This window comes from Hippocampus zosterae, chromosome 1 (genome assembly GCF_025434085.1).
Source record: "Hippocampus zosterae strain Florida chromosome 1, ASM2543408v3, whole genome shotgun sequence".
NCBI classification, from domain to species: Eukaryota; Metazoa; Chordata; class Actinopteri; order Syngnathiformes; family Syngnathidae; genus Hippocampus; species Hippocampus zosterae.
In genome coordinates this window covers 20,730,437-20,756,583 of record NC_067451.1, presented here as the reverse complement: position 1 = coordinate 20,756,583, position 26,147 = coordinate 20,730,437, and the positions used below count along the sequence as shown (strand labels likewise).

The 26,147-nt window shown below is 43.6% G+C and overlaps 5 protein-coding genes and 2 long non-coding RNA genes across 19 annotated transcripts in view; 5 read left to right on the top strand and 2 right to left on the bottom strand.

Annotated features, from left to right (window-relative positions):
* Positions 1-23,264, top strand: part of LOC127603737 (protocadherin beta-16-like) — a 41,061-nt gene extending 17,797 nt beyond the window's left edge. The window contains exons 2-3 of one of the 4 annotated variants that reach the window (XM_052070316.1): positions 16,779-16,925; positions 17,980-18,060. In XM_052070316.1, coding sequence (XP_051926276.1) covers positions 16,779-16,925; positions 17,980-18,036 — 204 coding nt within the window. In that variant the 3' untranslated portion in view covers positions 18,037-18,060. Of the gene's footprint in view, positions 1-8,054; positions 9,402-12,753; positions 13,066-16,778; positions 16,926-17,979; positions 18,061-20,529 lie in introns of those variants that run through there. The other 3 variants (XM_052070306.1, XM_052070343.1, XM_052070296.1) reach the window with 3 other exon arrangements.
* LOC127603514 (protocadherin gamma-C5-like) overlaps positions 1-26,147 on the top strand; it is a 147,038-nt gene that overhangs the window by 20,931 nt on the left and 99,960 nt on the right. For 6 of the 9 annotated variants that reach the window (XM_052069964.1, XM_052069972.1, XM_052069992.1 and 3 more), the window contains exon 2: positions 15,487-16,125. In XM_052069964.1, the coding sequence (XP_051925924.1) occupies positions 15,487-16,125 (639 nt within the window). Of the gene's footprint in view, positions 1-15,486; positions 16,126-18,218; positions 19,238-26,147 lie in introns of those variants that run through there. The other 3 variants (XM_052069982.1, XM_052069885.1, XM_052069903.1) reach the window with 3 other exon arrangements.
* LOC127603994 (uncharacterized) overlaps positions 1-26,147 on the bottom strand; it is a 37,415-nt gene that overhangs the window by 2,350 nt on the left and 8,918 nt on the right. The gene's annotated exons all lie outside the window — the stretch shown is intronic.
* Positions 1-26,147, top strand: part of LOC127603773 (protocadherin beta-16-like) — a 37,423-nt gene that overhangs the window by 5,035 nt on the left and 6,241 nt on the right. The window lies entirely within an intron of this gene.
* Positions 718-26,147, top strand: part of LOC127603766 (protocadherin beta-16-like) — a 35,197-nt gene continuing 9,767 nt past the window's right edge. The window contains exon 1 of the mRNA XM_052070369.1: positions 718-3,124. Coding sequence (XP_051926329.1) covers positions 848-3,124 — 2,277 coding nt within the window. The 5' untranslated portion in view covers positions 718-847. The remainder of the gene's footprint in view (positions 3,125-26,147) is intronic.
* On the bottom strand, positions 7,854-16,847 carry LOC127603988 (uncharacterized). The gene is made up of 2 exons (XR_007963169.1): positions 16,698-16,847; positions 7,854-7,973 (listed from the first exon to the last, which is right to left on the bottom strand). It is a non-coding gene; the product is annotated as an uncharacterized LOC127603988 (long non-coding RNA).
* Positions 9,425-26,147, top strand: part of LOC127603780 (protocadherin beta-11-like) — a 76,711-nt gene continuing 59,988 nt past the window's right edge. The window contains exon 1 of one of the 2 annotated variants that reach the window (XM_052070402.1): positions 9,425-12,638. In XM_052070402.1, coding sequence (XP_051926362.1) covers positions 10,477-12,638 — 2,162 coding nt within the window. In that variant the 5' untranslated portion in view covers positions 9,425-10,476. Of the gene's footprint in view, positions 12,754-26,147 lie in introns of both variants that reach the window. The other variant, XM_052070392.1, reaches the window with a different exon arrangement.

Sequence of the window (26,147 nt, the reverse complement as noted above, 5' to 3'; positions counted from 1 at the left end):
TCGAGATTAGGTCATTTTTGCAATTTTGATGGTGCCTGTGCTTCTGTAATTACTGTCTGATTATTGTATGATTTTAAGCAGAAAGGAGCGTGTATTTATCAACAGTCAAGAGCCTCGTCGTGCTTTATTGCTGTTTTTAAAGTCTCAAAATTATGCACCATTCCAACATTTTCAGGTCCATCAACACCCTACTTGACATGTAAATAATCAGGAACTAAACATGAAAAAAACGCCTGTCAACAACTGTGCACCATTTATCAGCACGATTTTTAAAATTTGCGGACTACTATCCACTCGTGCAACTATGATTGCTCTTGTATGTCTTGACTCAATGAGCGCCACGTATCTCTGTGTCTCTGTCCATGGTGCTGAACGTTACTTCCAAGTGATCTGTTGACCTGCGCTCAATCCGAAGGGTTAATTAATTGTCATTTATATCATTTGTATTACTTAACTATACTCATGCAACTGTGTTTATTGGCTGTTTGCGCAAGTTACGATCTCTTAGGGAAAAGGTATATTGATATACTTGTGTTTTTTGTCATTTATTTTTATGCAGCTTTTAAACATCATATGCCGCATTTAAAGATTATTTTAACATGTTGAAATGTTTGGTCCAATATGACACATTTCACATAGCCGCCTCTAAAGGGCGCTGTTACATTTTAAATGGATTTGTTGGTGCTGAATGATGCAGTGCAGCTCCCTCCTCTTTGGCTGCCATTTGGTAAAAAAGAGCTTCGCGTGAACAACGTATACCCCTTGATCTAAATAAGGCCGAAATAATCGCGCCTACTTCTTAGTCATTTTTGACCGGTTTGCATTATTGGAATATTTTTACTTTCATATGGAGTCGAAAGATATTCATCCATGTCGAAGGAGAATAAGACGACGATTTGCCTGCATCTTTGTCCTTTGGTGTTTTTTTCTCAATGGAATGAAGGCGCAAATCCGCTACTCAATTCCAGAGGAGATGAAAAAAGGCTCGCTCATCGGAAATGTGGCCCAAGACCTCGGTTTGGATCTAAAAAGACTCCGTTCCGGGCGCGCCCGCATCGTGACCGGCGAGAACGTCCAGTACGCCGAGCTGAGGGCGGACAAAGGGCTTCTGGTTGTCCATGAAAGGATAGATCGAGAGCAGCTGTGTGGAGACGTGACGCCGTGCAGCTTCACCTTTGAGATTTTATTGGAAAACCCCATGGAATTGCATCCGGTGACCATCGAAGTGTTGGACATGAATGACAACGCTCCCACTTTTAAAAACAATCATTTGCGATTTGAAATAAGCGAGTCTGCTGTACTTGGCTCTCGTTTTGTTTTGGAAAGTGCGCATGATGCTGACGTGGGTACAAATGGTGTGCAGAGCTACATTTTAACACCGACTGATAATTTTGTTTTAAAACAACACGCCAGTCCAGGCGGGAAAAAACATGCCGAAATTGTGCTTCAGAAAGTCTTAGACAGAGAAGAACAGCCGCGACTCTCATTAAAATTGGTGGCTGTAGACGGGGGAAATCCGCAGAGATCAGGGACAGTTAATATCGAAATTGTCATTTTAGATGCGAATGATAATGCTCCGGTCTTCAATCAAACTCTGTACGAAGCTAAAGTGATCGAAAATGCACCAAAAGGAACCACAATTTTGACTTTGAATGCCACCGATGCTGACAGCGGTTCATATGGAAAAGTAACATACTCATTTTCAAAATCAAATGCGGAAATAGCTGATTTATTTCATATAAACGAAATAACAGGAGTTATTTCAATAGCAAAACAAATAGATTATGAAATGGAAAAAACAGTTGAATTTATGGTTGAAGCAAAAGATCAAGGTGGCCTGAGCGAGTCTGCAAAAGTCGAAATAGAAGTCATGGATTTAAATGATAATATTCCTATCATCAACGTAATGTCCTTCACAAGTCCTGTCTCTGAAAATTCCGCCACCGGAACTACAATTGGTATAGTGAATGTAAAGGACCAAGATTCTGGAGAGAACGGTCACGTTTTGTGCGTGATTGAAGGCCGCGTTCCATTTAAAATTAAATCCAATGTGAGGAATTATTTTGCATTGATCACCGATGCTGACTTAGATCGTGAAAATGTGTCAGAATATAACATCACGGTTGTTGCGACAGATGCAGGCTCGCCTCCCCTTTCCAGTAAACAGTCTTTTAATTTGAAAGTATCCGATGTGAACGACAACGCTCCCGTGTTTCCGGCTAGCATTTATCGTGCAAACGTTGCAGAGAACAACTCGCCAGGTTTTCCTGTTCTCAGCGTGAGTGCCAAAGACCCAGATGAAAACCAGAACGCTCGTGTCTCCTACATGTTGGAGCAGAGTGAAATCGGAGGAAGGTCGATTCGTGAATTTGTGTCTGTGAATGCAGAAAGTGGTGTTATTAGTGCAGCTCGCTCATACGACTACGAGCAGATCAAAGAGCTGATATTTATTGTCAGAGCGCAGGATGGCGGCTCCCCTCCGCTCAGCAGCAACGTGAGCGTTCGCATTCTGATCCAGGACCAGAATGACAACGCCCCCCAGGTCCTGTACCCGGTGCAGACGGGCGGCTCGCTGCTGGCCGAAATGGTGCCTCGTTCGGCCGATGTGGGCTATCTGGTGACTAAAGTGGTGGCCGTGGACGTGGACTCTGGCCAGAACGCCTGGCTCTCCTACAAAGTGCACAAAGCCACCGACAGGGCGCTGTTTGAAGTGGGCGTCCACAACGGAGAGATCCGAACTGTCCGCCAAGTGACTGACAAAGATGCTGTCAAACAAAGACTGACTGTTGTCGTGGAGGACAATGGGCGGCCCTCTCGCTCAGCTACGGTCATTGTGAACGTGGCGGTGGCCGACAGCTTCCCTCAAGTGCTGTCAGAGTTCACTGACTTGAGCATGCACGACAAGGAGTACAATGACCAGCTGACTTTTTACTTAGTCTTGGCGCTGGCGGTGGTCTCCTTCCTCTTCATCACCTGCTTGCTGCTTATCATATCGGTCAAAGTGTACCGGTGGAGACAGTCTCGCGTCCTCTACCACTCCAACCTGCCTGTCATTCCGTATTGTCCACCAAGATACTCGGATACTTTGGGGACGGGGACTCTCCCACACGTGTACAATTACGAGGTGTGCAGGACCACCGACTCCAGAAAAACTGATATGAAGAATATGCATGCCATGAGTCAAAGTTTAGTGAGTGTGGATGGAGCTGATGCTGACGTGCCGCATGTGAATCAGGGGCTGTCAGGACGTCTTTCACAGATGTCAACGTTGGTGAGTGAATGGCCTTCTTTTTTTTATCTGATTATTTGATTACTGTTTCCAGGTTTACGAAAAACAGAATCCACCATTATTCATCATTTTTATCATCGTTGTCCACTGAGCAAGAAAGGCGCCTTCTCATTAAGTCCACTCCTATTCTGTCTGAAAGAAATCAAAACCTGGATGGCACAAGATTTTTTGAAATTCAACGAAAAGAAGACAGAGGTGATATTGTTTGGTCCCAGTGGCCCTTGTACATTCCATCCTGTAGACTAGGGCCCCTTGTCTCCTTATTTGAAATCAACGGTCTCAAACTTGGGCCTTAAACTGGACAGTGATTTCACACTCGATCGGCAAATTGGTGCCGTTGTTAAATTCAACTTCTTTCACCTTAGACAGCTGGCCAAAGTAAAACCTCTCCTCTCACATGAACACTTTGAGACAGTAATTCATGCCTTTGTCACATCCCGGCTCGATTACTGGAATGCCCTGTACTTTGGAGTCAGCCAGTCCTCCATTAAGCGCCTTCAGCTGGTCCAGAATGCCGCTGCTCGCCTCTTGACTGGTACTCGTGAGAGGGAGCATATAACTCCTACTCTGGCATCCCTTCATTGGCTCCCCATTCATTTTAGAGTTATTTTCAAGATCCTCCTCTTTGTTTTCAAATCTCTGAATAATCTCGCGCCACTTTACCTCTCTGAGCTCATCCGGCCTTACACACCTGCCCGGCGCTTCAGGTCTGTGGACCAGACATTATTAGAAGTACCAAGAACTAAACTGAGGCTCAGAGGGGATCGATCCTTTTCTGTTGCTGGTCCCTCTCTCTGGAATGACCTCCCACTGAACATTTGGCAAGCCTCCTCGCTGCCCATCTTTAAAGCCCTCCTCAAAACCCACTTGTATTCTTTGGCATTCGACTCAGCATGACTTAGATTTGTTCTTGGTTTTATTGTTTGGTGCTTTCTACCGCCTTTATTACAGATTTGTCTCACTGTTTATTGTGTATGTTAAATCGCTCCATGTACAGAACTTTGTATGCAGCGATGGCTGTTTGAAAGTGCTCTATAAATACTGTTGACTTGACTTGACTAATTCATTTTCCTTCTAACTCGTGCATATTCAAATGGTTCCTCCACATTGCATTTTCATGTAGCCTATTTTCATTTTCAATTGGATTGTCATTATCATTTTGATTCAGTTTGTACAAGCCATAATCATTACAGAAATTCAATCTTCTTTTCGGCTTTGTCCTGGTGTACAAAATGCTCTGACAAATATTTAACGTTTCCATCCATTTCACGTTATTTTTTGAAGGACGTTTTAATATTGTTGTCCATGGTGCTGGAAGTGCTTGCAGCTGATTTAACCTGATCACCTTTTAATGAAAATAAAATTGATTCGTTACATCAGGGCAATAATTACATGTTTGTTTTACTAGCTCCGTGGTTGGTTGGTTTTGACAGCATTACATTCGTTCATATTAATGTGCAAAGGTTTGTTTCACAATATTTTTATTCCTCTAAATAACAGGTGTCGAACTCAATGCGTGAGGGGCAGATCGGTCCCGCCAGGTCGTTTTATGTGGCCCGCGAAAGCAAACCTTCTGCGTCAACCCCCTGATCCTTGCTCAAATCTGGACCGAAACGTCAAATTGTTATGTGCAATAACGTTGAGAACTTGGTATCCTGTTTTCACTCACTCGAACAATAAGTGAACAAACGACAAATAGTTGAAGAGTAATCCGTCAATTTGTTGCGTACGAGTAATGATAACGATGTGATGATTATACATTAATTTGGTTTCACTGTCGTAACGGGCCTCCGAGAGAAGACGTCACTCCAAAGCGGCCCGCGACAAAAATGAGTTTGACACCGCTGCTCTAAATGAACGAAAAAGACTCTTCCCTCGTTCATATTTGAAAATAAAATTTAAATGACAATAGATTAATAAAAGAAAAAAACATATCATTTGAAAATAACATTTAAATGACAATAGATTAATAAAAGAAACAAAATGTCATTTAAAAATAATGTTTTCAAGCAAGCTGCGTTGATGTCATGAAAATAATTACTTTAGTTCTTCTCGATCTTGAGTTTGTTTTTTCTTTTTGGATCCAATATTAATGACGTGACGGATATAATTAACATTACATTGGGCATTCTTCATCTATTTTTTTCCAACTTAAAATGTTTTTTTGGGGGGGCTCGCGACATAAGACCCTTCGTATTTATGTCATATCATTTTGACAGACACTCATAACATGGAGGTGCACTACTGTGAAAATGCTCTGAGCGCCGCTCGTGATTCGTGATTGAATTCGAGTGAAAGGAGAATGTGTGCGCACTTTTGCGCAGACGTCCTCCAGACTGCTTTGTGTACTTCGTTGATGAGAAAGCCAACGAATAACTCGCCATTTTGAAGGGAGACGGTTTGTGTGGCTTATCATATTAGTTTTTGGATCTTCTAATTTAAAGAACCGTTGGTTTTAATTTAAAGGACGCCTCTTTACCCTTTTTTAAAATTCACGATGGATTGTGTGTGGATGCGCGCCGTCGGTGGCCGATTGCTCACATTTTTTGTCATTCTTTGTCTCTGTGAGCTGCGCTCGACGAGTGGACAGGCTCGCTATTCCATACCGGAGGAGCAGGCGGAAGGCTCTTTTGTTGGAAATATTGCGAGAGATTTGGGCTTGGACTTGGAGAGACTCGTGGCAGGTAAAGCTCGAATCATTACCAAAGGAGGCCGACAGTATGTTGATTTAAAGCGAGATAAAGGCACGCTTGTGGTAAAAGAGCGCATCGACCGAGAGGAGCTTTGTGGAAAGACGACGCCCTGCAGCTTCAGTTTTGACATCATTGTGGAAAACCCAATCCATGTTTATCGTGTAATAGTGGAGGTGATGGACATTAATGACAACAGTCCCTCCTTCCCCCAGTCTGTAATTAACATGAAAATCGCTGAGAATGCTGTAGTTGGGACTCATTTCTCTCTCGCGAATGCAGCCGACCCTGATGTTGGTATTAATGATGTTCAGAAATATGCACTAAAACCATCAGATATTTTTAAATTGGAAATGCAAAACCAACCAAATGGAAGGAAGGTTATGGAAATGGTTTTACAGAAGTCTTTAGACCGAGAAAGAGAAGAGAGCCTCACACTCATGTTGATTGCTTCAGATGGCGGTGAGCCACATAGATCAGGGACGGTGAGAATTCAAATCTCCGTGCTGGATGCAAACGATAACGCTCCAGTGTGCACTCAACCTGTTTATAAGGTCGATGTGCCCGAAAATTCACCTGCAGGGACGGTAATCGCGACTGTTAGTGCAAACGATGCTGATGCAGGAATTAATGGTGACGTCACATATTCGACTCCTCATACTACCAAAGAAGAACATCACCTTTTTACTATCAACACTAAAACAGGGGAGATTAAACTTGCAGGTAAATTCGATTTTGAGAAATCCAGGAGCTACGAATTAAATGTCCTAGCTAGTGATCATGGAGGCTTTACGGATACATGTAAAGTCTTCATTAACATACTTGATGAGAATGACAATGTCCCCACCATTGAAATTATGTCATTTTTTCAATCCATTCCCGAGGATTCTCCCCCAGGGACAACTGTAGCTGTTTTTAACGTGAATGATGAAGACTCTGAGGGCAATGGCGTTGTCAAGTGTTCCATTAACGATGACGTCCCTTTTAAAATTGAGTCTTCTCTAACAGGTTACTACACCATAGTGACTGAAAACGTCTTAGACCGGGAAAATATCCCTGAATATAATGTGACCATAACAGTGTCTGACCAAGGCTCTCCACCTCTGTCGAGTAGTAAAAATATCAACATTAAAATATCTGACGTGAATGACAACCCACCCAAATTCCATCAGTCAGAATACAGTAAGATTGTGCCGGAGAACAACGCTCCTGGTTTTTCCGCGTTTACCATCAGTGCTAGTGATGCCGACTGGGGCCAGAACGCTCGAGTGTCTTACTTCCTAGAAGAGAAAGAAGTGAATGGAGTAGCTATGTCTTCTTTTGTCTCGGTAAATTCAGATAACGGTGTCATCCACGCGGTCAAATCATTTGATTATGAACAAATCAAATCCTTCGACTTTAACGTTACTGCCCGCGACTCCGGATCCCCTCCACTCACTTCTGTGGCCACAGTTCGCATCCTGATCCAGGACCAGAATGACAACGCCCCTCAGGTCCTGTACCCGGTGCAGACGGGCGGCTCGCTGCTGGCTGAAATGGTGCCTCGTTCTGCAGATGTGGGCTTCCTGGTGACTAAAGTGGTGGCCGTGGATGTGGACTCTGGCCAGAACGCCTGGCTCTCCTATAGAGTGCACAAAGCCACCGACAGGGCGCTGTTTGAAGTGGGCCTCCACAACGGAGAAATCCGAACCGTCCGCCAAGTGACTGACAAAGATGCTGTCAAACAAAGACTGACTGTTGTGGTGGAGGACAACGGGCGGCCCTCTCGCTCAGCGACAGTCATAGTGAACGTGGCGGTGGCCGACAGCTTCCCTCAAGTGCTGTCAGAGTTCACTGACTTGAGCATGCACGACAAGGAGTACAATGACCAGCTGACTTTTTACTTAGTCTTGGCGCTGGCGGTGGTCTCCTTCCTCTTCATCACCTGCTTGCTGCTTATCATATCGGTCAAAGTGTACCGGTGGAGACAGTCTCGCGTCCTGTACCACTCCAACCTGCCCGTCATTCCGTATTGTCCACCTCGATACTCGGATACTTTGGGGACGGGGACTCTCCCGCATGTATATAATTACGAGGTGTGCAGGACCACCGACTCCAGAAAAAGTGACATGAAAAATATGCAAGCCATGAGTCAAAGTTTAGTGAGTGTGGACGGAGCTGATGCTGAAATGCAGCATGTGAGCAAAGAGCTGTCAGGAGACTTTTCTCGGATGTCAACCTTGGTGAGTCAAATATTTCAAAGATATATATTTTTTCTATTTTCAGAGCGGAATGTTCATGCCTACTCATTGCTTTTCTTCATGTAGCTGCTGTGATTTTTATATTTTGATGAAATGCAGTGCTGGTCATCTTCCGTCCAATCAGTAAAACCTCCTCATGAAAGGGAAAGCCTGCCTGGTGAATCAATTATTTAATTGTCATGTATAACTTCTGATTCTTTTAAGTTTGCATTTATAGTCTAAAAATAATCTGGTCATTTTTTTTTCACAGTGAGAGGTAGATAATCACCAATTACATCAAATAGCTTATTTTGTTGCCGTTGTATTCTTTTGCCACTCAATGATCATATCGTTTTGGTCACTGTGATTAAAACAGAAAGAATCATTGAGGGAGTACAGTATCTGTTGGAAAAAATAGATGCATATCAGCCACCTGCATGTGGTTAAGGGGCTCAAGTTGAGTCAGTGCTAGAGGATGACGCTGGTAGGACGGGCCGGTGAAGGCTGTATTTCAAGGATAGTAGTTCCTAAATTAGCGGATAGGAATGGAAAAGGCTGCGCTGTTTGCAGCAATGGCGGCAGAACTGCAGTTAGCGCTCGAGAAGGGGCCGGTGACTGTTAACATGCAGTCAGTAACTCTTTCGAAGCCCGGATTGTGAAACAAAATATGAACATAGTCAGTGGTGCTTGTGATGGAGCCAGGGTTGTTGCCTAGGTCGCACGTGTGACTTGAGGCAGAGGTAGAGAGAGGTAGGTGGAGCTGTGTGTTGCCCTGGACGACGAGCTCGTAGCACTGAAGGCTTAACCACAAGGCTAATTGCATTCTGTGTGCTCTTGAAGCTCCTCAAACTCCATTTGCTTCACTCTTTTATGAAGCATAAATAGATTTTGTCCCATTTTGAAGATTTACTCCCACTTTATCGTGGTCGCGAGCAGGCAATTCCAGGCAATGTTTCAATAAAACAAATCCAATTTGAGGGAAAACTGTGATTCTGTAAAAATGACTCTACCAATTCTACTTTGTACATACTTGGTCAGATATGCTGTGGGGCATTGTTCACGCCATGAAACACGGTGGGGTGCAAATTCCGTCTGGTCATCTGTTTGTTTGTTCTGTGCCTTGGTTGATACTCCATTCGGATCAAAGGATCATAAAGGGGCAGTGTGATGTCACCAGCTGATTAACTCAGAGTGGGAGTCGGATTCCAATTGACTGGTTTAAAAAATTATCACAGACATTGAGTACACATCAATTTAGTGCACGGAATACACTCAAGGTTCATAATTTACTGTATTCAGTAACCGAACAACGAAATGCATGATTGACAGTTCACATTCACCTTAAACACATCATTTGATTTATAGCACACGAGCCAAATGGAGATTAAGTGAGGTGTTATCGTGCAGGAGCATACACTGACTCGACTCAACTCAGCTGGACGTATAGAGCACTTTCAAACAACCATCGCTATATACAAAGTGCTGTACATGGAGCAAAATGTAATTCATACAACAAACTATAAAACAAAAATCACCGAACATAGTCGAAAGCAAAAAAACAGTTAGCAGGGAACCTTTGCGCTTCATCACAATGTCAATTGTCAAATACAATACAATACAATACATGCTGATTTATATCGCGCTTTCACAACAGCGGCAGCTTTTAAATGTGCAAATTATTTCAAAATTATCTATCTTTCTATCATCCATCCATCCATCCAATGTCTGGTTTATCATAAAAAGACGCATTGTCTCGTTGAAATATCCAAATCAATTATAAGTCCCCCACATGACATGCATGCAGCAAATATGCCCACCATTATTAATGTTGTTTTAATGCTTTGTGGTGCGCTATAGTCGGGGTTATTTTTTTTTCGTTTCATCTTAACTGTCGCCATGTCATTTTAAACCATTTGCTTGTGTGTGTGTGTGTGTGTTTAAAATCTGAATTGAAGCATTTTGATTTTCAAACGCATGTACACTGATAAAGGAAAATATTTTGCATTACTCAATTTGTACTCAAAGGGTCGCTGTAGGTCAATCCAACAGTCGGTGTGTATTATTCCGCTCCTTATCCTCTCACTAGTGTCAGAGGAAAAGAGGCAGTGTGCATCGTTTGGGCTGGCTTCGAGAAAAACGAACCCGCTCTCACTCGCTTGTTGTCTCAAACGGTATGAAGCCAGCGTCATTTTCTGCGTTGGCCCTTTTTTCTGAATTACAAAGATACGCCTCTTTTATTGGGATAATTTTGTAGGGTATTTGTTCTTTGTATTTTACAATGGCAAACGGAAAACCTCCCAGTACAGACGGCAGAAAATGGCGCATCGTCTGCTTGCATCTGTCCTTTGTACTTTTTCTCAATCCAACGGTTGACGGAAATATCAGATATTCAATTCCGGAGGAGATGAAGAAAGGCTCTGTGATCGGAAACGTAGCACAAGACCTCGGGTTGGATGTGAAGAGACTGTTGTCCGGACGAGCCCGCATCGTGACGGGGGAGAGCGTCGAGTACACCAAGCTGCTGACAAACAAAGGGACTCTGGTGGTGAATGAGAGGATCGACCGAGAGCAGCTTTGTGGAGATTTGACGCCGTGCAGTTTCAGTTTTGAGGTGATATTAGAAAATCCCACGGAGCTCCATCACGTAACTGTTGAAATTACAGACATAAACGACCACTCGCCGACGTTCAAAAGAAACGACATTCGTTTTGAAATCAGTGAATCTGCAAATACTGGCGCTCGATTTTCTCTGACCAGTGCCGAGGACCAAGACGTAGGTCTCAACAGCCTGCGGGAATATTTTTTAACCGATAATGGCTATTTTGTGCTGAAACAGCATTCAAATACGGATGGCAAGAAATATGCGGAGATGGTGCTTCAAAAGCCGTTGGACAGGGAGACGCTCCCCAGTTTGTCTTTAAAATTAATTGCAGTGGACGGCGGGAACCCACAAAGGTCTGGTACAGTCAATATTAATATTATTGTTCTTGATGTGAACGACAATGCGCCCGTCTTCAACCAATCCGTTTACAAAGCCGCCGTAATGGAGAACGCTGCTTTCGGCAACTTCGTCGTCACTGTTAATGCCACTGACGCAGACTTCGGGTCTAATAGCCTTGTGACTTATCATTTTTCAGACATGGACAGCAGCCTCCGCGATGTGTTTGCCATTGATGAAAAAAGTGGTGTTATTTCTGTTAAGGGCTCTATTGATTTTGAGAAAAATAAAAAATATGAGATGAGAATAGACGCCAAGGACCAGGGTGGTTTGACGGACTCGTGTAAAGTAATCGTTGACGTCACTGATGTGAATGACAACGCCCCCATGATGAGCGTCATGTCCTTCACGAGTCCTGTGTCAGAGGACTCCTCCCCTGGGACAACTATTGGCATCATTAACGTTAAAGACATTGACTCGGCTGAAAACGGACAGGTGACGTGTAGAATTGAGCAAAACGCACCTTTTAAAATCAAATCTAATTTGAGAAATTATTACACGTTGTTAACAGATGCGCCGTTAGATCGTGAACGTGTGTCTGAATATAATATAACTGTTGTTGCCACAGACGCAGGACTTCCTACTCTGTGGACAAAAAAATCTTTTAATCTGAAAGTCTCTGACGTAAACGACAATGCTCCGGTGTTTGCGCGTGCTGTAAACAGCGCAGTTATCACAGAAAATAACCCTCCTGGCGTTTCTATTCTGACTATGAATGCTAAAGATCCCGATCATAGTCAAAACGCTCGTGTTTCTTATATTTTAGAGGATGCGAGAATCGGTGGGGCTCCAGTGTCTGACTATATATCTATAAACGCAGAAAGTGGAGTGATCCACGCAGCTCGCTCATACGACTACGAGCAAATCAAAGAGCTGATATTTATTGTCAGGGCTCAAGATGGAGGCTCCCCTGCCCTCAGCAGCAACGTAAGCGTCCGCATCCTGATTCAGGACCAGAACGACAACGCCCCTCAGATCTTGTACCCGGTGCTGACGGGCGGCTCGCTGCTGGCCGAAATGGTGCCTCGTTCTGCAGATGTGGGCTTCCTGGTGACTAAAGTGGTGGCCGTGGACGTGGACTCTGGCCAGAACGCATGGCTCTCCTTTAGAGTGCACAAAGCCACCGACAGGGCGCTGTTTGAAGTGGGCCTCCACAACGGAGAAATCCGAACCGTCCGCCAAGTGACTGACAAAGATGCTGTCAAACAAAGACTGACTGTTGTCGTGGAGGACAACGGGCGGCCCTCTCGCTCAGCGACAGTCATTGTGAACGTGGTGGTGGCCGACAGCTTCCCTCAAGTGCTGTCAGAGTTCACTGACTTGAGCATGCACGACAAGGAGTACAATGACCAGTTGACTTTTTACTTAGTCTTGGCGCTGGCGGTGGTCTCCTTCCTCTTCATCATCTGCTTGCTGCTTATCATATCGGTCAAAGTGTACCGGTGGAGACAGTCTCGCGTCCTGTACCACTCCAACTTGCCTGTCATTCCGTATTGTCCACCTCGATACTCGGATACTTTGGGGACGGGGATTCTCCCGCATATGTACAATTATGAGGTGTGCAGGACCACCGACTCCAGAAAAAGTGACATGAAGAACATGCAAGCCATGAGTCAAAGTTTAGTGAGTGTGGATGGAGTTGATGCTGACATGCCGCATGTGAGCAAAGAGCTGTCAGGAGACTTTTCTCGGATGTCAACCTTGGTGAGTCAAGTTTATCCATATTTTTATGTTTTGTAAGTGATAAGTCTCACCGTTTTCAGGTTCCAAAGTATGCCTCCTCAATGAAGGTAAAACTGCTTCAAAGATTTTTTTAAGTCTATCCTCTTCTGAAAACCCGAACTCTTTGAGTGTTTTCCTTTTTTATTTTTGGAATGAGGGCGGCCCGGTAGTCCAGTGGTTAGCACGTCGGCTTCACAGTGCAGAGGTACCGGGTTCGATTCCAGCTCCGGCCTCCCTGTGTGGAGTTTGCATGTTCTCCCCGGGCCTGCGTGGGTTTTCTCCGGGTGCTCCGGTTTCCTCCCACATTCCAAAAACATGCGTGGCAGGCTGATTGAACACTCTCAATTGTCCCTGGGTATGAGTGTTAGTGCGAATGGTTGTTCGTTTCTGTGTGCCCTGCGATTGGCTGGCAACCGATTCAGGGTGTCCCCCGCCTACTGCCCGAAGACAGCTGGGATAGGCTCCAGCACCCCCCGCGACCCTAGTGAGGATCAAGCGGCTCGGAAGATGAATGAATATTTTTGGAATGTAGATAAATAGAAATCCGAGTTTGTTACTAAGTGGTTCTACTCACTTGTCTTCTTGGTCAAACATTTTGTATTTGGTCTTTGCCATATTTGTCATAATTCTTGTTGAGGAGTTTCTTGTCCAAGTTTAATACGGCCCTTTTTCATCTTGTCATGATGATTTCTGAAACAATCTTCGTCTTTAATCATGACCATCATTATCACATGAGATGACGTTGAGCATTGACTGCCAAAATATTGTTGGTTATTTTTTATTACTTCAATTTGAAAGTAATTCAGCTATCTCCTAAATGCTTGTATAATGGTTGCTGTTTCAGAAGTTCGATCACTTCAATGAGGAGAGTGTTCACATCTTTCCAGCCTTTGAAGTTTAAGGACTGCTTTAAAAATTCGAGGCAACGTGTCTCTTTGCCTCCTTGGAGCAGTCAAAAGTGTCAATATACTTCTAGGCAAGCATCAGATGAGCTTGGTACATTTAGTTATCATTGGACTTTACTGATAATACAGCCGAGTATTGACCCCAAAAGAGCAGTGGCGCCTCGCGTGGCTGTGTCTCTGTCCGTGGTCCTGAAGGACATCTTTCACACTGTATTCGTTGAACAGAGCTTCCATGAAAGTTGCAATCGTCATTTGTGCTCGTGCAACTGTGTCGATTTGCTGTTTTAGTAAGTTACAACTTCAACTCATGTGAAAGAAATTAATTTAATTTTGTTCTCACTTTTGTTTGCTTTTATATATGGTTGTTAAACAAGACATTAGCCTACAATGTTGAAATATTTTTTTTTATTTTTTTTATTTATTTTTTTAATGTTGAGCGTTTTAGTCTATACTCGAGTAATTGACAATTTTCACCTCTAAGTGGCGGTGTTGCACGTTAAATGGATTTGTTCGTGCTGGGTGATGCAGTGCGGCTCCCTCCTCTTTCACTGCCATTTGGCACAAGAGAGCTTCGCGTGAACAACGTATAACCATTGAGCTACATCAGGTCGAAATAATTGCGCCTGCTTATTAGTCATTTTCTACCGGTTTACATCCTTGGAATATTTTTACTTGCGTATGGAGTCTAAAGATATACTTCAATGCCGAGGAGGAATATGGAGACGCAAGGCCTGCCTCTTTGTCTTTTGGTGTTTTTTTCTAAATGGAGCGCAGGCGCAAATCCGCTACTCGATCCCAGAGGAGATGAAAAAAGGCTCGGTCGTCGGAAATGTGGCCCAAGACCTCGGTTTGGATCTAAAAAGACTCCGTTCCGGGCGCGCCCGCATCGTGACCGGCGAGAACGTCCAGTACGCCGAGCTGAGGGCGGACAAAGGGCTTCTGGTTGTCCATGAAAGGATAGATCGAGAGCAGCTGTGTGGAGACGTGACGCCGTGCAGCTTCGCCTTTGAGATTTTATTGGAAACCCCCATGGAATTGCATCCGGTGACCATCGAAGTGTTAGACGTGAACGACAACGCCCCAGCATTTGAAAATAGGCATGTAGATTTTGAAATAAGCGAGTCTGCTGCACTTGGCTCCCGTTTTGTTTTGGAGAGTGCGTATGATGCTGATGTGGGCGCAAACGGTCTGCAGAGTTACATTTTAACACCGAGCGATCATTTTGGTTTGAAGCAACACGTCAGTCCGGGAGGCAGAAAATATGCAGAAATGGTGCTTCAGAAAGCTTTAGACAGAGAAGAACAGCCGCGACTCTCATTAAAATTAGTGGCTGTGGACGGGGGAAATCCGCAGAGATCAGGTACAGTAAATATAGATATCACTATTCAAGATGCGAATGACAATGCTCCAGTCTTTAATCAAACCATTTATAAAGCGAAATTAATTGAAAATGCACCAAAAGGTGCGATCGTTTTGACCGTGAATGCCACTGATGCTGATAGTGGTTCAAATGGAATTGTTACATACTCATTTTCAAAATCAAAAGTTGGAATAACAAGCATGTTTCATATAGACGAGATGACAGGGAGTGTATCCATCGCAAAACAAATAGACTTTGAGAAAGACAAAACAATTGAATTTATGGTTGAAGCAAAAGATCAAGGTGGACTGAGCGAGTCTGCAAAAGTCGAAATAGAAGTCATGGATTTAAATGACAATGCCCCAGTCATCAATGTAATGTCCTTCACTAGTCCCGTACAAGAAAACTCTCCTGTCGGTGCCACTATTGGTATCATAAATGTAAAAGACCAAGATTCTGGTGAAAATGGCCACGTGAGGTGTGCAATTGAAGGCCGCGTTCCATTTAAAATTAAATCCAATGTAAGAAATTATTTTGCATTAATGACCGATGCCAATTTAGACCGCGAACATGTGTCAGAATACAACATCACGGTTGTTGCGTCAGACGCAGGATCGCCTCCCCGTTCCAGTAAACAGACCTTTAATTTGAAAGTGTCAGACGTGAATGACAACGCCCCGGTGTTTCCTGTCAGCCTTTATAGTGCGAACGTTGCAGAGAACAACTTGCCAGGTGTTTCTGTGCTCAGCGTAACTGCTAAAGACCCAGATGAAAACCAGAACGCTCGTATCTCCTACATGTTGGAGCAGAGTGAAATCGGAGGAAGATCGATTAGTGAATTTGTGTCTGTGAATGCAGAAAGCGGAGTTATTAGTGTCGCTCGCTCATTTGATTATGAGCAACTGAAAGAGTTCCATTTCCGAGTTAGAGCACAGGATGGCGGTTCCCCTCCCCTCAGCAGCAACGTAAGCGTCCGCATCCTGATTCAGGACCAGAACGACAACGCCCCTCAGGTCCTGTACCCGGTGCAGACGGGCGGCTCGCTGCTGGCCGAAATGGTGCCTCGTTCTGCAGATGTGGGCTATCTGGTGACTAAAGTGGTGGCCGTGGATGTGGACTCTGGCCAGAACGCCTGGCTCTCCTATAAAGTGCACAAAGCCACCGACAGGGCGCTGTTTGAAGTGGGCCTCCACAACGGAGAAATCCGAACTGTCCGTCAAGTGACTGATAAAGATGCTGTCAAACAAAGGCTGACTGTTGTCGTGGAGGACAACGGGCGGCCCTCTCGCTTAGCTACGGTCATTGTGAACGTGGCGGTGGCCGACGGCTTCCCTCAAGTGCTGTCAGAGTTCACTGACTTGAGCATGCACGACAAGGAGTACAATGACCAGCTGACTTTTTACTTAGTCTTGGCGCTGGCGGTGGTCTCCTTCCTCTTCATCACCTGCTTGCTGCTTATCATATCGGTCAAAGTGTACAGATGGAGACAGTCTCGAGTCCTGTACCACTCCAACCTGCCTGTCATTCCGTATTGTCCACCACGTTACTCGGATACTTTGGGAACAGGAACTCTCCCTCACGTGTACAATTACGAGGTGTGCAGGACCACCGACTCCAGTAAAAGTGACATGAAAAATATGCAAGCCATGAGTCAAAGTTTAGTGAGTGTGGATGGAGCTGATGCTGACATGCCGCATATGAACAAGGAGCTGTCGGGAAACTGCTCACAGATGTCAACCTTGGTGAGTCAAATGCTTCACCATTTCTTTTTTTTTGTAGGCCACGAGTTCATTATCACGCTATTAAGTGGCCTCACATGGGAGCTACATTTCTGCATGGTTATGGACTTGTGAAACACGATGATTTCAAACCAACCAAATGTATTTACTTACAGTATTCTAACTTTTTAAACACAATAAGAATACTTATTTTAACATGTAAAAAGTGAATTTATGAACCCATCATCACAGGAGTAAAATCAAACTAATAAATCAGTTTGCAGAAACAAAGTTACGCCCATATAACCAGCGCAAAGTCGAACAATATACCAAAAGAACGAAAACTACCCTCATGCGCAAAGTTGGGCGACTCCGCGCGAGACTCGCGCCCGGCACCAAAATGGGGCCAAATCACTCCGTAACATTTCATGACACTCAGTCATTGTTTTGGTCACTTCAGTCTTTGAAGCAGGAATTTTGTCGTGACACATGAAAGAAATGTTGACGCTCAATTGTTTTTCTTGCTATGATCAGTTCCTGGAGGGGGTTGAACCTATTCAATTATTAAAAATTAATACATAATAATACAACGAAAATACAGAAATAATAATAAAATAAACAATGATGATGATGATAATAATAATAATAATAATAATAATACACTTGGAACTCTAAGAAGGCCAAAACTGTCAAATATCCCTGTATAGTACTTCGAAACGAGAACATTTTTCTTCGGATAAAATATTAATTTGCATTATTTGTTGAAGGATGAAACCGTTTAGAATTTTTACTTATGTTATCAAACTTCACAAGAGTCCTCTCCCTTTGCAATGGTTTCGTCTTACATCTGAATGCAAAATTTGATACTTTTGGTGGGCTTTCTTGTTTTCAGTGCACGGTCAGTTTTTTTGTGTGTGTTTTATTACTTCAAATGCCTGAAGAAAATAACAGCGATTATCTTCAATTGAGTGCATTTTGGTATTGACGCTTTATTATTGAAAATCACCTTTTTATAAAGTTTTCCCATGTTGCGAGGGCGAAACTTCTGTTTCACTATTCTGCTTCGCCTGCTGTACAGCGGCCGTTCTTCCCCATTTTAGACTCTAAGAGACGCTGTTGGCTTAATTTTCCGTGAGTTGTCATGCAGTCCTCCTCCAAGTGACAAGACACGGAGAGAGATATTCAGTCTTTTGTTGGCAGTGAGAAGTGAAAGAACGGTCCGTGCTTTGCATTTGCTTGGCGTGAACATTGACTTCGTCAGAAGAAAAAAACGTACAATAGAAAAATAGTATACGATCGCGTTCTCTTTATTTATTTTTTTGTCATCATGGATAGTCTTGGAGCCCTCCCTTTCTCATGTACAAAATGGAGGTTGTTTTTTGGATGGCGACAGCAAATAGGAACGCTCGTGTTTCTGCTTCGTTTGGTTACCACGGTAGGTGATCAGATTCGTTATTCAATCCCCGAGGAGATGAAGAAAGGGTCCGTGATTGGAAACGTGGCGCAAGATCTCGGTTTGGACATGAAGAGACTCATTTCTGGACGGGCCCGGATCGTGACGGGAGGAAACATCCAGTACGCGGAGCTGAAAACAGACAAAGGGCTCCTGGTCGTCAGTGAGAGAATCGACCGGGAGCAGCTTTGCGGAGATGTGACGCCGTGCAGCTTCAGCTTTGAGATCATTTTAGAAAACCCGATCGAGCTGCACAGGGTAATTGTTGAGGTTTTGGACATAAATGATCATGCTCCCATATTTCCAATTAAAGACAAAGCTCTCCTATTCGAAATAAGTGAAGCCGCTGCAGGAGGAGTGCGCTTTCCTCTGCAGAGTGCGGAGGATCAAGATGTTGGTCAAAATGCGTTGCAAAATTATATTTTGTCTCCAAATGAACATTTTATATTGAATCAGAATGCAAATCCAGACGGCAGTAAATATGTGGAAATGGTGTTGCAGAATCCTCTAGACAGAGAGCAACGGCCCCGTTTGTCTTTAAAATTAATTGCAGTTGATGGAGGAACACCACAGAGATCGGGAAGTGTAAATATAGAAATAAATGTGTTAGATATAAATGACAATGAGCCTGTCTTTAATCAGTCGGTGTATAAGGCTACTGTTCTGGAAAACACAATGAAAGGAACTCGTATAATGACTGTAAATGCGACAGACGCTGACAGTGATTCAAATGGAGTCATTGTGTATAGTTTGTCCAAAATGAAAGGGGGTGCAGCAGATCTATTTAACATTGATGAAAATAGTGGCACAATTTACATATCGGGAAAAATAGACTTTGAAAGGAACAGAAAATATGAAGTGAGGGTGGAAGCAAAGGATCAAGGTGGATTGACTGGGACCAGTAAAGTTATATTTGATGTTATTGACATCAATGACAATGCTCCAGTCATTCATATAATGTCATTTTCAAGTCCTCTGTCTGAGGATTCACCACCTGGTACAACAGTTGCAGTTCTGAACATAAAAGATATCGATTCTGACAGAAATGGGCAAATAAAGTGTTCCATTGATGGAAAACTTCCTTTTAAACTCGAGACTTCTTTAACAAATTATTACAATTTGATTTCAGATCAATATTTAGATAGAGAATCTGTTTCAGAATATAACATAACAATTACGGCCACTGATCTCGGAGTGCCTCCACTTTCTAGCTCAACCAAGTTATATCTCAAAATATCAGACGTGAATGACAACGCACCATTATTCAATAAAAATATTTATTCAGCTTATATTGCAGAGAATAATTCACCTGGCACTTCCATATTTGCTGTCACTGCCCGAGACGCTGATTGGAATCAAAACGCGAGAATCTCTTACCTTTTGGAAGATACACAGATCAGTGGCAGTCCAATTTCAACTTTTGTCTCTTTGAATTCTGAAAGTGGTGTTCTCAGTGCCGTTCGATCATTCGATTATGAGCAAATTAAACAACTGGACTTGGTCGTCAGAGCGCAGGATGGAGGCTCCCCTCCCCTCAGCGGCAACGTGAGCGTTCGCATTCTGATCCAGGACCAGAACGACAACGCCCCTCAGGTCCTGTACCCGGTGCAGACGGGTGGCTCACTGCTGGCTGAAATGGTGCCTCGTTCGGCCGATGTGGGCTATCTGGTGACTAAAGTGGTGGCCGTGGATGTGGACTCTGGCCAGAACGCATGGCTCTCCTATAAAGTGCACAAAGCCACCGACAGGGCGCTGTTTGAAGTGGGCCTCCACAACGGAGAAATCCGAACCGTCCGTCAAGTGACTGATAAAGATGCTGTCAAACAAAGACTGACTGTTGTGGTGGAGGACAACGGGCGGCCCTCTCGCTCAGCTACGGTCATTGTGAACGTGGCGGTGGCCGACAGCTTCCCTCAAGTGCTGTCAGAGTTCACTGACTTGAGCATGCACGACAAGGAGTACAGTGACCAGCTGACTTTTTACTTAGTCTTGGCGCTGGCGGTGGTCTCCTTCCTCTTCATCACCTGCTTGCTGCTTATCATATCGGTCAAAGTGTACAGATGGAGACAGTCTCGTGACCTGTACCACTCCAACCTGCCTATCATTCCGTATTATCCGCCTCGATACTCGGATACTTTGGGGCCGGGGACTCTCCCGCATGTACATAATTACGAGGTGTGCAGGACCACCGACTCCAGAAAAAGTGACATGAAGAACATGCAAGCCATGAGTCAAAGTTTAGTGAGTGTGGATGGAGCTGATGCTGACATGCCGCATGTGAACAAGGAGCTGTCAGGAAACTGCTCACAGATGTCAACTTTGGTGAGTCAAGTTTTTCAATGTTATTTTTCTAATTTTGAGTCTGAAAAGTTTCAGAGCTTGACCAATTAGGTGTCTTCTCAACTTCTTTTGTATATGGTGCTGGAAGGATGACATCTTGAAGTAACTTCCATCTTCTGTCGATTAAAATAAGTCTGCACACCGCTGTTCAAATCCTTTCCAGTGTTTTTGGGTATATAATCATGTTTTTAAAGAGTTTGTCTTGGTGTCATTTATATTACAAAAACTTGGTGTTTAAAAAGAAGCTGTTGACTTTTTACTTGTCGTAGTGCCTATAATGCCTCCTGGCATGGGGGACAGCAGTGATAATCTTCCACAGTCTTTGGTTTTGTTTATGGGATGTTTTTTTGGACATTTACCGATGTCAGATTCATGGAGTGAATTTCCTTTACCTATGTGAAACCTGTAGATCTTGGGTCGTGCACCCTTGCTTCTTTAGAAAATGATTCACAGCCACCATATAGTGCACTGTTATGATGAAATGATAAGCTTTGGGGAAAATATTTTATTTATTGCTCCTTTGTTTTTTGTTTTTTGTTTTTTGTTTTTTTTTTCTGAGTAGGTTTGCCCACTTAATATTGAATGGACATGTTTTTTTTTCATCTTAGAACACTGACCAATTTTTCAAGGTAAGAGTCTATTTATTTATTTATTTTTATTTGACCACTCTTTCGTCAATTGTTTTTGCTCATAATGTTGGAAAAGTCATCCTCAGTGGTCTGGCTGAGAACGTCTTTTTTTTTTTTAAGTTCAGATCTGCTTGCTGTTTCTGCATCGGTCAATGTGTAGTGCAAAGACATAGCAGTGAAAGGAATGGCCCTGATGAACACAACTTTCCTAAAAAATGTGGTTTGCCAGAATTTAAAGATGAGCAGTGTTCGTCCCCCACGGAGTAACTGGACGCTTCCAGCTCTCTGGTGAGAAACAATATAGAAAACGGATGGATGAATGGCATTCTCACTCGTGTTCCGTCTTCTCACGGGACTTTACCCAGCGCTACTTGTCCAAACCGGGTGAAAGTTGTTTCCCATGTTCGACCTCCGGTATATCCGCATTTGGTTGCGTTAGACCTCTTCAACGACTTCTTCAAGATGAATGACAGTCATGGATGCGATGAGCAGTTGAGGCAGCCCAGAGTGATCAGGATGTGTTTTTCACAAAGTGTATGTTTTTTCCTTGCTGTTTCTGAGCCCAACAAAGTACATTTAACAAGTTCTGTAGTTTCAGCACCATAGACAGCAACGTTTTTGTTTTTGCGGATGATCGTGTATTTTGACGTTTTTTTTTCATTTCCTGTTTTTGTATTGATAACTTTAACCTCTCTCGACAGTGATTGTGTGACAAGTAATTCCGACTGACATTGACGCTGCAAGATTAATGTTTTGAGAAACGTAATTCAACAATTCATTTTTCATTCATTCATTCATCTTCCGAGCCGCTTGATCCTCACTAGGGTCGCGGGGGGTGCTGGAGCCTATCCCAGCTGTCTTCGGGCAGCAGGTGGGGGACACCCTGAATTGGTTGCCAGCCAATCACAGGGCACACAGAGACGAACAACCATCCACGCTCACACTCACACCTAGGGACAATTTAGAGTGTTCAATCAGCCTGCTATGCATGTTTTTGGAATGTGGGAGGAAACCGGAGCACCCGGAGAAAACCCACGCAGGCCCGGGGAGAACATGCAAACTCCACACAGGGAGGCCGGAGCTGGAATCGAACCCGGTACCTCTGCACTGTGAAGCCGACGCGCTAACCACTGGACTACCGGGCCGCCTTCAACAATTTTAATGTCAAAAAATAAATTAAATGCTGAAACACAATATTATGAGTTGAAGAAAAAAATTGTTTTGAGCAGGATATTTTTACAAAATTAAAACTTTTGACGATTTCTGAATTTAATCTTAGCGAGGTTTCAATTTAATTACACAAAATTACAATCATTTAAATGTGTCATCAGACAGTGTAAAATGGAGGAAAGTGATTTTTAGATTAGCTCTGAATCAATATTTTCATTCGATTTTTGTATGACATATTTAGACGAGAGTAAATTGCTTGCAAAAAACGATATATATATTTGCCTGTTTTTTTAGTCCGACACACTGTTTTGTGTGTGTGTGTGTGTGTGTGTGTGTATACACTGACAGGCGCACACAGTATTTTTTCCTCAAATTTTCATTCTACCATTTATGATTTCAAAATAAGTCAAATAAGGACCTTGTATGTAAGAATCTTTTCTGTATGGAAACTCACACGTATGAAATGTTTTATTCTAATGAATATTCCGTAGTTTTAAACATTTTATTATGGATATATGATAACATACGGAGATATTTTAATGTGATACACTGAAAGCTGCCTTGCACTTCTGTGAAAATGCTCTGAGCGCCGCTCGTGGCACGTCAGTGAAACGACTTCATGCAGTTGTTCTCCTGTTGGGCTCCTTTTAAAGCTCCATTGCTCAGAAAGGCAACGTTCTGTTCGTTGTTTGAAGGCACGTTTTCTCCGGACTCTCATATTTATTTTGCATGATTTGGACTGAGGATTGCTGTTCTTTGAATATATTATTTTAATTCACGATGTATTCTATGTGGATGCGCGCCGTCATCGGCCGATTGCGCACAATTTTTGTCATTCTTTGTCTCTGTGAGCTGCGCTCGACGAGTGGACAGGCTCGCTATTCCATACCGGAGGAGCAGGCGGAAGGCTCTTTTGTTGGAAATATTGCGAGAGATTTGGGCTTGGACTTGGGCAGACTCGTGGCAGGTAAAGCTCGAATTATTACCAAAGGAGGCCGACAGTATGTTGATTTAAAGCGAGATAAAGGCACGCTTGTGGTAAAAGAGCGCATCGACCGAGAGGAGCTTTGTGGAAAGACGACGCCCTGCAGCTTCAGTTTTGACATCATTGTGGAAAACCCAATCCAGCTTTATCGTGTAATAGTGGAGGTGATGGACATTAATGACAATAGTCCCTCCTTCCCCCAGTCTGTAATTAATATTAAGATTGCTGAGAATGCAGTAGTGGGAACTCGTTTCTCACTCGAGAATGCCGATGACTCTGATGTTGCCATTAATGATATTCAGAATTACGCACTTCGACCTTCAAATGATTTTAAACTGGAAATACAAAGCCAACAAGGTGGAGCAAAATTCATTGAAATGATTTTGCAGAAGCCTTTAGACCGAGAAAGAGAGGAGAGCCATACACTCATGTTGATCGCTTCAGATGGCGGTGAGCCACATAGATCAGGGACGGTGAGAATTCAAATCTCCGTGCTGGATGCAAACGATAACGCTCCAGTGTGCTCTCAACCTGTTTATAAGGTCGATGTGCCAGAAAATTCACCTGCAGGGACGGTAATCGCGACTGTTAGTGCAAACGATGCTGATGCAGGAATCAATGGTGACGTCACATATTCGACTCGTTCTTCCAAAGACACAGAGCAGCTGTTTGATGTAAATGTCAAATCGGGAGAAATAAAAGTTCTAGGTAAATTAGATTTCGAAAAATCAAGGAGTTATCAATTTAACATCCAGGCTAGTGATCATGGAGGATTTACAGATACATGTAAAATATTCATTAATATTATTGATGAGAATGACAATGTCCCAACTATTGAAATTATGTCATTTTCTCAGTTCATACTTGAGGATTCTCCCCCAGGGACAACTGTAGCTGTTTTTAACGTAAATGATGAAGATTCTGAGGGCAATGGCGTTGTCAAGTGTTCCATTAACGATGACGTCCCTTTTAAAATTGAGTCTTCTCTAACAGGTTACTACACCATAGTGACTGAAAACGTCTTAGACCGGGAAAATATCCCTGAATATAATGTGACCATAACAGTGTCTGACCAAGGCTCTCCACCTCTGTCGAGTAGTAAAAACATCAACGTTAAAATATCTGACGTGAATGACAACCCGCCCAAATTTCATCAGTCAGAATACAGTAAGATTGTGCCAGAAAACAATGCTCCTGGTTTTTCCGTGTTTACCGTCAGTGCTAGTGATGCCGACTGGGGCCAGAACGCTCGAGTGTCTTACTTCCTGGAGGAGAAAGAAGTTAATGGAGCAACTGTGTCTTCTTTTGTCTCCATCAATTCTGAGAATGGTGTCATCCACGCGGTCAAATCATTTGATTATGAACAAATCAAATCCTTTGACTTTAACGTTACTGCCCGCGATTCCGGATCCCCTCCACTCAGTTCTGTGGCCACAGTCCGCATTCTGATCCAGGACCAGAATGACAACGCCCCTCAGGTCCTGTACCCGGTGCAGACGGGCGGCTCGCTGCTGGCTGAAATGGTGCCTCGTTCTGCAGATGTGGGCTATCTGGTGACTAAAGTGGTGGCCATGGACGTGGACTCTGGCCAGAACGCCTGGCTCTCCTACAAAATGCACAAAGCCACCGACAGGGCTCTGTTTGAAGTGGGCCTCCACAACGGAGAGATCCGAACTGTTCGCCAAGTGACTGACAAAGATGCTGTCAAACAAAGACTGACTGTTGTCGTGGAGGACAATGGGCGGCCCTCTCGTTCAGCGACGGTCATTGTCAACGTGGCGGTGGCCGACAGCTTCCCTCAAGTGCTGTCAGAGTTCACTGACTTGAGCATGCACGACAAGGAGTACAATGACCAGCTGACTTTTTACTTAGTCTTGGCGCTGGCGGTGGTCTCCTTCCTCTTCATCACCTGCTTGCTGCTTATCATATCGGTCAAAGTGTACAGATGGAGACAGTCTCGCGTCCTGTACCACTCCAACCTGCCTGTCATTCCGTATTGTCCACCAAGATACTCTGATACTTTGGGGACGGGGACTCTCCCGCATGTATATAATTACGAGGTGTGCAGGACCACCGACTCCAGAAAAAGTGACATGAAGAATATGCAAGCCCTGAGTCAAAGTTTAATGAATGTGGATGGAGTTGATGCCGACATGCCACAGGACAACAAAGAGATATCAGAGCTTTTTTCACAGACGTCAACCTTGGTGAGTCAGATGTTCCACCATTTTTCTTGCTGATTTTTATGAGATTTCTTCACAACTTCCTGCACATGAATGGAACAAGGATTTCTCAACAGATTTCACCCCCTTGACAGTTTTTGCATGGTGTCGAATTCACAGCCCACATAATGAAATTCAAACCACAACAAAAATCTACGTATTGCATCATACTGGTGTTTTAAATGAAGGAATGCAAAACCTATCTGCAATGTACGGAGTCCCTCAGGGGACATGGAAGAAAAAAAAACCTTTGCGTTCCCTCGCAAAATGTTGCCTTCCCTCGGAAAGATTGTGTTCCGTTGCAAAGTGTTTTGTTTTTTTTAAGTGTATGGTTTTTTTTTTAATACCCGATTTAGTCCTCCTGGGTCAGCTTGGCTAATGTCAGCTTCACTCTCATGCACGGCTGATTGAGAGACGACTCTACTTCGGGGAAGGAGAGAATCATAG